At 40.3% G+C, this 10386-nt stretch overlaps 4 protein-coding genes across 5 annotated transcripts; 2 read left to right on the forward strand and 2 right to left on the reverse strand.

Annotated features, from left to right (window-relative positions):
* The first annotated feature begins 842 nt into the window (after positions 1–842).
* On the forward strand, positions 843–1740 carry LOC108902976 (hemoglobin subunit alpha). Its single transcript, XM_018705044.2, has 3 exons — positions 843–1012; positions 1169–1376; positions 1516–1740. Exons 1-3 carry the CDS (start codon positions 918–920, stop codon positions 1642–1644), a joined length of 432 nt encoding a protein of 143 aa, XP_018560560.1. The 5' UTR covers positions 843–917; the 3' UTR covers positions 1645–1740.
* Positions 1647–5552, reverse strand: LOC108902975 (hemoglobin embryonic subunit alpha). Of its 2 annotated transcripts, none has more exons than XM_018705040.2 (4): positions 5424–5552; positions 3864–4100; positions 3154–3361; positions 1647–3042 (listed from the first exon to the last, which is right to left on the reverse strand). In XM_018705040.2, the coding sequence occupies exons 2-4, from the start codon at positions 3959–3961 to the stop codon at positions 2914–2916; spliced, it is 435 nt and encodes a 144-aa protein (XP_018560556.1). In that variant the 5' UTR covers positions 3962–4100; positions 5424–5552; the 3' UTR covers positions 1647–2913. The 2 variants fall into 2 exon arrangements, with proteins under 2 accessions (XP_018560556.1, XP_018560558.1); XM_018705042.2 differs by lacking the exon at positions 5424–5552 and adding an exon at positions 5149–5189.
* Positions 5211–6054, forward strand: LOC108902971 (hemoglobin subunit beta-2). The gene is made up of 3 exons (XM_018705037.2): positions 5211–5341; positions 5436–5658; positions 5736–6054. Exons 1-3 carry the CDS (start codon positions 5250–5252, stop codon positions 5862–5864), a joined length of 444 nt encoding a protein of 147 aa, XP_018560553.1. The 5' UTR covers positions 5211–5249; the 3' UTR covers positions 5865–6054.
* A 635-nt stretch (positions 6055–6689) lies between these two features.
* Positions 6690–10331, reverse strand: LOC108902974 (hemoglobin embryonic subunit alpha). Its single transcript, XM_018705039.2, has 4 exons — positions 10288–10331; positions 8155–9952; positions 7865–8072; positions 6690–7576 (listed from the first exon to the last, which is right to left on the reverse strand). The coding sequence occupies exons 2-4, from the start codon at positions 8250–8252 to the stop codon at positions 7448–7450; spliced, it is 435 nt and encodes a 144-aa protein (XP_018560555.1). The 5' UTR covers positions 8253–9952; positions 10288–10331; the 3' UTR covers positions 6690–7447.
* Positions 10332–10386: the final 55 nt, after the last annotated feature.

Genomic DNA, 10386 nt, shown 5'->3' on the forward strand with positions numbered 1-10386 from the left:
AAAAAAAAAAAAAAAAAAAAGATGGTTTAGATAAGATAATCTAAAAGCATGTTGGAATATGAATGTTATTTTAGAGATTTCAATTACAAATATCTAGAAATTCAGTTGTCATTATGAAGTCTATACAACAATCCTGCAATAAATTAGACTTCCATGAAGTTTATAATATTCAGTTATTTTGTCGAAACTGTGTTAAAGAGCTGTTGCTTCAACTGTGCGATCATTTTTGAGGACTATGTTGCTGGCGCTGTTATACAGAGAGGTGTTTCTGTTATATAGAATACTCTCACTGTTATAACTGGGGTGGATAAAATAGTAGAAACACCTGTCTTAGAGCTCCAGCCTCCAAAATGACCATACAGCTAAATCAACACCTTGAATAAAACACTTTGACTTTCATTCAATCCACAGAAAGTTTGACTTTTTTTTTTTTTTTTTTTTACCTCTTGAGACATTATAGGTGTATTCTCCTATATTTTGTGACTTTTTCCTCAAAATTACGACTTTATTCTCAGGATTGCATCGCTTGTAGAAGTATGACCTTTCTCATCCAAATCTCTCTCGGAAAGTAATCTCTCTCTCTTATTTTCTACAGTGGCCTATTACTTTTTTTATAGTTGGTTTTGTGTTTTTTTATCCACAAGACTCTATAATGGCAGTAGGTTATTTCATCCAAATTACCATCATTTAACCTACGTGACGGTTAACGTAATACATGGGGAGTGGTTTCTTTTATCTAATAAAATTGGCAATGAAAACACGTAGCGGTTTCTTTATCGGAGGTGTGGCTTGGATTTGATACACGGGCGTGGTACCATTTGGTTTAATATAAAGACACTATGGCAAATCAACTTCAACAAGAATCTTTTGATCCTTATTCTCTCTCACACACTTGCTGAAAAAGCTCCAAGGCAGCTATGAGTCTCTCAGCGACAGACAAGGCCCGGGTGAAGGACTTCTGGGAAAAAGTTACCCCTAAATCCGCCGAAATTGGCGCTGAAGCTCTGGCCAGGTAAGCTCTTTAATTATTATAATTCCTCCCAGTAAAGAGGAGTGTAGGCTCAAATATAACAAGCAGGGGTTCCAACAAATTCCATGGTCAGGTTTTGTCTATGTCCTTTTTTGTTGCTGGCAAATCATGTATTCTTTATGTTCATATTCCTTATAGGATGCTGGTTGCCTACCCGCAGACCAAGACCTACTTTTCCCAGTGGGGGGATCTGACTCCTCAAAACGCACAAGTGAGGAAACATGGCGGAGTCATCATGGCATCCGTGGGCAAAGCTGTCAAAGGCATCAATGATCTCACCGGTACCCTGAGCGCCCTCAGTGAGCTGCATGCCTTCAAGCTCCGCGTGGATCCCGCCAACTTTAAGGTGAGATCGTTACAGATACGTGTCAAGCGGTCGTTGATGTTCTTGGGGATAATCATAAATATAAGTGGATTCAGTGATTTTTGCTTCCCATTTTGATTTCCTGACTTAAGCTTCATCTCTGTTTCTCGCACAACCGTAGATCCTGGCCCACAACCTCATCTTATGTTTGGCCATGTACTTCCCTGGAGACTTCACTCCGGAGGTCCATGTCTCCGTCGACAAGTTCCTGCAGAACGTGGCCTGGGCTCTGTCCGAGAAATACCGCTAAACTCCAGCAACGCGGGAGCGTCGACGTGTCATCCAACAGTGTCAACAACCCTGTCCATACGCAGGTGCTTGTTCAATAAAGACAAAACTAAAGATGTCCGAGTGTCCGTTTCTTTTCCATTACGTTCATTTTCTCGTTACTTTCTATTGAAAAACTATTTTCAAAGCTGTTAATCAACCTTTGAAGCTTTGTCCTGTTTGAGTCTCTTTAAGTCGAGTCATTTAAATCAACAGTTTTAACTGATCATTTTACCAAGTTAGCCAAGTTATCGTTGTATGGAGGTCATATAATGACGAGAACAAAACAGTATAACGCACACGTCTGAAACTTAAAAATATAGATAAACATATATCCTATATATGTACCGCAGTCTGACACAAAACCTCTCTACAAGACCAATGCAGGACACATGTTAATAACCTTATTTCAAATCAAATCAGTTCAAACAAACTCCAAAAGGGTGTCAGAGGTGGTAACATACCCTGAAGATGTTTATCCAGGTGGAGCCTCTCAGAGGACATCAAACTCAGCTGGAAGAAGACATGTCTTTTGATGCTGGCCCACCGCACCCATCACCAGACCTCCTCCATGTTTGTCCACTTCAAGGATTTCTGGGAAAGACGTTTAGAAATGATGCAAGGGTCAGAACACAGAAATGACAAAAAGTGAAAATTACAACATATAACAACTTAAAACCCAGGACACATTTGACACCGTGGATGTGCCTTTTGTGAAAGGCTGAAAAAAACCCATCCAATTGTGAATGAAACGATCATACTTTCAGAAAGGCGATCTGACCGAATCACTATGAAGCCTGATTTATTTCAATTGACAAGATGTCACAAGGTTCATGTAGACAATGAGATTATTTGAGAGTTCCAGACTGCTGTGAGAGATTAAATGGTTGCATATATAATATATTATATCACTCACTGAAGCGCCCTCTGCTGGTAATTTGACATGGAATTGATTTTTTACATGTGTTTGTTTATTCCTTTGCCTTCATGTATTTATTCTATAAAATATTTTTACATATTCATTAAAACTAATGTGTTTTTACCATGTTTTGTTTTATAAAACTTTGCATAAATATGAGAGTTTCTGCTAATTTATCAACTGTTGAACAGAGTTCAAAAACAGTTGACTTTTGCAGTAGACACATGAGAAGTCATCACAAAAAGCCAAAACCTTTTTTTTTTTTTCATTATTTCATTTATTTATTTCGGAGCTCATGCTCATGCTGCAGCCTCCATCATCTTTTCCTGCAGTTTATCTGTATTTCTCAGCCAGAGCCAGAGCCAGAGAAGCCAGGAACTTGTCCATAGCCACATGGACCTCAGGGGTGAATTCAGTGGGGAACATGATGGCCATGACCACAAGCATGTTGTGGGCGAGAATCTGTGAAAAAAGAATGATCACACACGTTACATCGAGTTTTTAGCTCCCCACGCACCCATCCACACATCTGTCAGATTTTTGTTGTTACATTTAACCACTCTGGCTCTGCACCTTGAAGTTAGCAGGGTCCACTCTCAGGGTGAAGGCATGCAGCTCACTGAGTTCCAGGAGACCCGCCCTCAGGTTGTCGATTTTGGAGACAGCATTAGCAACTCCATTCATTACGGTGATTCCATGCTTCCTCGCCGGGGCACCGTCAGGGCTCTGATCCTTCCAGTGGGCGAAGTAAGTCTTGGTCTGTGGGTACACCGCCAGCATCCTGAGGAGAACATGTAGGTGAATGCATAGAGTTCAGGCAATGTTCGGGAAGGTCACGTGAGTCAGTTTCATATTTAAATATCGACGCCTTCTTAAAATAATCGCCTAAGTCATTTTTTCAGATTTTTCAGGAAACACAAAAAACTGAACCATTTGTTGAATATATGATATTTAATAACAATTTTAATCAAAACAGTTATAACGACAGATGCCTATTGACATACAAACAACAAGGTCAGTAAAACATGGAACATGAGAGAATTAAATGACTTAGGCAAATTAAAACTAAAAAAGTCACACTCTTGACATAGGCAATTATACTAAAGGGGCAGAATGGCACGATCTGTTTAACTGAGGATGTAGGCAATTTTACCAGAGGTGGCCAGCATCATGAGGAGATGATTTAGGCAAAAAAAAAAAAACATTTTTGTAAAAAAAAAAAAAAAAAAAAAAAACGACTTAGGCAATTATTTTAAGAGGGTGACGATATGGGTCATATTTACCTGGCCAGAGATTGTTTTCCGATGTCCTCGGACTTTCCAGAGACTTTGGCCCAGAAGGCCCTGACTGTGTCCTTGTCCTTAGCAGTGAGAGTGGTCATCTTTGCTGTTAGTTGAGCGTTGCTGAATCTTTTGACCAGCCGAGAACCTGGGGGAATTTATGCTTGACACAGAAGGTGGGCGCAACCGGGACCTCCTCCGAGATAATGTTGCAAACAGCGATCCACGTCAGGTTATAGCCTCCGAGAGATAAACAGAAATCTTGCTATCGTGACTCTGCAGCTTCTTTAAATTACACAGTCTCTATTGTCTTAATCGGATTGAGCCCCGGTGACACGGACTAGACGATCCGTTTCAACTGTGCATTTTCTATAAGACCAGCTGTGGGTCAACATAAATATATTTTAGATGCAGACCAGCTCAGTACCAGTGAGAGCAGTTACTTATTTAATGCCTGACACAGTTCATGGCTTTGGATTCATGTTTAAAAAGCACAAAACACATTTCAAATTTAAGTGGTAGCGTTGTTTGGTACGTCTTTACCAAGTTAGCCAATATTTTTCTTATCTTTTACACATGCCATTCAAGTTATTTAATATGCATATTAAACATTTTAACAGACCGATTTTAGAGTTATTATAGGAGAGTTATGTACATATCTTTGATATCATAAACGGACACTTTCCCTTTTGTAATCTTATTTCCCAGAATGTTTTCTTTCTCTTTTCATTTATAAAACTATTCTGAACTAAAATTAGGCTGTATGTTCAGCTGAGATAACACTTGAAGACTATTAATAGAAACGCCCCCTGCTTGTAACACCGTCTTGGCTCACTGTTCAGCTGTTCAGTCCATCTGATCATTCAACACTCATTATTATTATTATCATCATTATTACACATATTATTGTATGATGATCAGCATTTTGCACTGAAATTTAAAGACCGCTGACCGAGGTGCTGATCCTGGGACGTCGTGGGGAGCTGACCGAGATACCAGCTGAATTCGCCTATTTGATCAAAAGGTACCGACACAAACGGGGAAATAAACCCCAGGAAACACATTTACACTGTTAGTGCCCCTTGAGAAACGCTTAGGATCTGTTAGCCATTGATTTATATATGAATAATTGTGGATCTGAGACCGTTTGTATTACTTTGCATTGTTGAATAGCGTGGCTGTTGCTATCTCCTCTATCTCGGAAACGATCTAAGTGGGGCAGATACACCCTTCTCTTATCACTGCTGCAAATCCACAACAAAGCACGTGTCCGGTGCACCGCCCGTACCATAGCCTCTGGGAGGGGAGCAGGGTTGCTTTAAAAGTTGCGTCCGATGCCGGTGAGCACAAGATCTCCTGACTCACGCAGGAAAATCTAGAGCCGACAGAATGGTTGAATGGACTGAGTTCGAGCGCGCCACCATTCAGGACATCTTCGGAAAGATGGACTATGATGACGTGGGTCCTGCTGCTCTTTCCAGGTGACACATCTTTTCACAACTTTTAAGTTGCGCATTAACGCTGACATTTTTTTTCTAAACTGCAAGTTATACATGGTCTTACCTGTTTCCTCAGGTGCCTGGTTGTCTACCCCTGGACTCAGAGGTACTTCGGCGGCTTTGGAAACCTCTACAACGCCGCTGCCATCGCTTCAAATCCGATGGTGGCAGCTCACGGAAAAGTTGTCCTTCACGGTCTGGACCGGGCTGTGAGGAACATGGACGACATCAAAGGGACATATGCAGAGCTGAGCGTGCTGCACTCCGAGAAACTGCACGTGGACCCAGACAACTTCAAGGTAACAAATGCGATTGGAACTGTTTGCCACATTTCCTGAAACGCCTCACCCCTCACGTTGTGTTCTTTGTGTTGCAGCTGCTGGCAGACTGCCTGACCATCGTGGTTGCCGCTAGGATGGGTAAAGACTTCACTGGTGAGGTCCAGGCAGCTTTCCAGAAGTTCCTGTCCGTGGTGGTGTCCTCTCTGGGGAGGCAGTACCACTAGAGAGCTGCAACAGAAGAGAAGACCATCACGTGCTGATCATTTGTTGCGAGTTTCTGTCTTGCATCATGTCTGAAATGCAAATAAATAAATAAAAAAGTACGTTCAACACGTTGTTCATCCGTGATCATTACCTAAATAAATGTAAACACGAAAAATAATGTATTCAAGATTTAAAAAAAAACAAAAAACATTCAAGACTCACCTTGAGAAACATTGAGTATACTTACTGTGAAGTAACGTTGAAGCCTGTAAATAAGGCAAACTGTTGAATCAAGGAAGTGGTTGTATATTTTGCTATCTGGCATTTACTTATGTTTTTCACAAACAGGATCAGAATGAGGGCTTGACAGAATCCTTCTTAACCTTAGTGGATGTATCTATAAGTTAACTTTTGTTCTTTTTAATAATTATTCATAGTTATAGTGCATTACAATAGCTATATAACATAATACTTATATATGTTTATTGTCGCAGAAAATAATCCACCTACGTACTTATCTACTTACTCCTTCACTCAGTAAACGGTTAAATGACTCTTGGATCTTTTGTGTTTAAATGTGCTAACCAGTTAGAGGCTCTATGGTTCTACCTTTAGAGTTTTAGACTCTGTGGAGCAGCATCATATTTTGGGAGGATGGTTTGCCCTGCACTCTTGTGGCCTGAGCGGTGCACCACTCCAAATGATGGAAAACTCGAAATACTCAATACATTTAGAGGTTCACACCTGTATTACTATTGACATTATTATTATTATGATTATTTTCATATTGTCAATAATGATGATGGTAACAACAACAACAACAACAACAACAACAACAACAACACTAATAATAATAATAATAATAATAAAACAAACTCCTTGGATTGAGTAACTGAGTAGCTGCTGCTGTCACTTACTCATGAGTTACTGACAGTATTTAATGTAACAACTGATTCATGCCACATATACTGTAGCTACTTTCAAAATTTTTAATTTATACAAAGACTAATTGTTTTATGTTTTGCTCTCTTTTGTTTTCTAAATTCAAATCATGGTAAATAAAGCTGCGAATTATTATTTATGGATTAATCTGCCATTTATTTTATTTTATGTTTAAATTTAACCTTTATTTAACGAGGTAAGTCAATTGAGAACCAGTTCTCATTTAAAATGACGACCTGGGCCAGAGGCAGCAAGGACAACATTTTGTCGATTAATCGTTCATTCCATCAAATGTTTTGTCAGACCAAATGTCCAACAATATTGAGTTTACAATTCTCATTCTGGAAAACCAAGAACTTTTTACCTAAAAATAACTTAAACGGATTGTTTAAGTTGAGAGTTAATTTTCAGTCAATCGACTGATCAATTAACCAAATAATCGTTGCAGTTGTAAAATGGGACTTGTGTATTTTTAAGTCTTTGTGGTACGGTTCTGAAATGTCATATATATTCAAATATGACACAAACCATCACAAAAACAACCAGAAACACTGCTTTTTCTGCTTTCTTCCTTTATTTATTTATTTTGTTGTTGTTGTTGCTGGCATTCATTTATTTTGCGTGATGCAGAGCTCATGCTCATGCTGCAGTCTCCATCATCTTATCTGTATTTCTCAGCCAGAGCCAGAGCCAGAGAAGCCAGGAACTTGTCCATAGCCACATGGACCTCAGGGGTGAATTCAATGGGGAACATGATGGCCATGACCACAAGCATGTTGTGGGCGAGAATCTGTGAAAAAAGAATGATCACACACACGTTACATCGAGTTTTTAGTTCCCCACGCACCCATCCACACATCTGTCAGATTTTTGTTGTTACATTTACTCCAATCTTCATATGTATAGGCCTGTCTGAGCAATGACAGGTTTGTTTGAATGGAACAGCACTGCCAACAAATGGACACTTATGTGCGTGGTAATATCACATGGACCTGCTGCAAGTCTACATACTGCCCATGGCTCTAAGTCTAAATATAAATGGGCAGGTTATTGTCGTTTAACCACTCTGGCTCTGCACCTTGAAGTTAGCAGGGTCCACTCTCAGGGTGAAGGCATGCAGCTCACTGAGGTCCAGGAGACCCGCAGTCAGGTTGTCGATTTTGGAGACAGCATCAGCAACTCCATTCATCACGGTGATTCCATGCTTCCTCGCCGGGGCACCGTCAGGGCTCTGGTCCTTCCAGTGGGAGAAGTAAGTCTTGGTCTGTGGGTACACCGCCAGCATCCTGAGGAGAACATGTAGGTGAATACACAGAGTTCAGGCAATGTTCGAGAAGGTCACGTGAGTCAGTTCTGGGTCATATTTACCTGGCCAGAGATTGTTTTCCGATGTCCTCGGACTTTCCAGACACTTTAGCCCAGAAGGCCCTGACTGCGTCCTTGTCCTTAGCAGTGAGAGTGGTCATCTTGCCTTTGTCTGACTATTAGTCAAGTATACCCTGATCAGTCCAAACCGCGGGGCTTTTATTCTCGACACAGAGCGTGGGCTCACCCGGGACCTCCTCCAAGATACGGCTGCGTGAGGCGGTCCGAGTGAGATAAACCCAAAAACCTTCCCACGGTGGCTCTGGAGTCAAACTTCGAATTATAATAAATCTGTCACTAATTATTACAGGGAAAGTTGCAGGGGGATGTATTCCAGAAGCAATTCTCCATAGGCAAGTTAAAGCAAACAAGGCAGCAAGTACTGTATATCCATAAAGCCATTTGATGAAAGCATGTTCAAACAGAAATACTCTAGGACAAAATGTTCAAGCACTACCTTGAAATGAGAGAAATAAAAAAGCTGATTCTGACCAATTACTATTGGCAGGTATGCCAGACTGAAGGCTTTCTTTTGTCCATCGAATGGATTTGAAATCTAAACTCTGTGATCGAGCAATATTAATAGATTTGTTATCAGTTGGAAACAATCCAAAGTGATGATTTAAGTAATTTTCTGTGTTTGCTGCCAATGCATAGTTTCCTCTTTAAGCTTATCTGACCCCCTACACAGCTGCACTGTAAGGGTGGATCCACTCAAAAGGAGGAATAGATAAGCTTTAGTTTATCTGACATCTAGTGTTGACTGGCAACTCATTGTGGATCATTCACACAGAACATACAGTATGTGGAGGCAGTCTGAATTGAATTCATTCTACATAAATAAACTGGATGTCAATTATAACCATTTCATTTTGTTTCTCTCCAGTTTGGCTTTACATACTCACACAATCAGGGCAGAGAATAAAGCTAATATGAGAAAAATGGTTGAAATGATTATTTAACACTGTCAGAAAACACAAACACTGAGTGGACAGGTCATTGAGCAGGTTTATGTGGGTGAAAGTCAAAGCTGCAGTGAATGGACATTTTCTTTTTTACTTTAGTAGAATTAACAATAGCCATCATATTTCTGATTGATGACCTAGTTTAAAACAGCGCTGTTATTATGCAGACTGAAGACACTACGTGAACTAGTCTGTTATCTTACAACTCCTCCCAAAGACAAGCAGCTGTCTGAAGAAAACAGCTGGTGCCGCGACCATGTTTTTCATAGAGATTGTGACCAGTGCAAAGTTATTGCATTGTTTTAAACAAAGGGACATTTCTGTCACCCATCTCCTGGTTGTTGCCAGCAGAAACAGATCAATTCACATGAATAAGATGAAGAAGAAATCTTAAGAAATCAGATAGAATATGAACACAGATGACAGTAGGACTGCTAGTGTCTTGGGTCGATAGAGACTGAAAGTTGTGGTAACACCACTAGAATGTAAACAATCTCTTAGCTTCTTTTCAGCTTTGTCACCATCAAACCCATATCTGTCCAGCTACAGCACCAAGTGGAACCCAACCTCATATGTTAGTTTCCAGATCTGCCATGATTTAGGTGAGGGCCACAATGCCCCCCCTGTGCCATTAAGGTAACTCTTAATTTAGCAACTTAAATGGACATGCCAGGGCGTGTCAGCCTCCCTTTAGGTTTGGTCAGTGTGCACAAGCCCCATCCACAACCATGGCATTGATTTTTTTTGTCTGTTATGTGGCTCAACCCTCCACCTCACATGTGAACTGAAGCAGACTTACTTACCCTTGCAGAGGTTGCTTGAGAAGGGTCATCAACCTGTGGAGCCACTTTGATAAGTAGAGATAATACTAAAATACGATCATATAAACAGTGATCACTTGCAATAGAAAAAGTAACACTAATAGGCTTCCAAAATAACATTAGCCTATTTTTCTAACATCATAGGAAAATTCATCTCAAATTTACAGAATGATGCTGTTCACATTAAACACTGAGTTAAAGAGTGCATATGGACTGTAACAGGTTACTACAACAGTACAGTTTTGGTGCTTTCTGGCCCCATGATGATACTGGTGAATCTTAAAATTAGTTAAGTGCTCGGTGTTGTTCTACACCAGGGATGTGCTTGAGACTGAGGGAAAGGACTTAACTGTTTGAACTGGAACGCCCCCTAGTGGACTTCCTCCAGAGTGCACTGCAAATGATGCGTAAAATGTGAGTTTACTGATCTCAAATCTGTAAATAAAACA

The sequence above is a fragment of the Lates calcarifer genome, linkage group LG11 (assembly GCF_001640805.2).
Source record: "Lates calcarifer isolate ASB-BC8 linkage group LG11, TLL_Latcal_v3, whole genome shotgun sequence".
Classification (NCBI taxonomy): domain Eukaryota; kingdom Metazoa; phylum Chordata; class Actinopteri; family Centropomidae; genus Lates; species Lates calcarifer.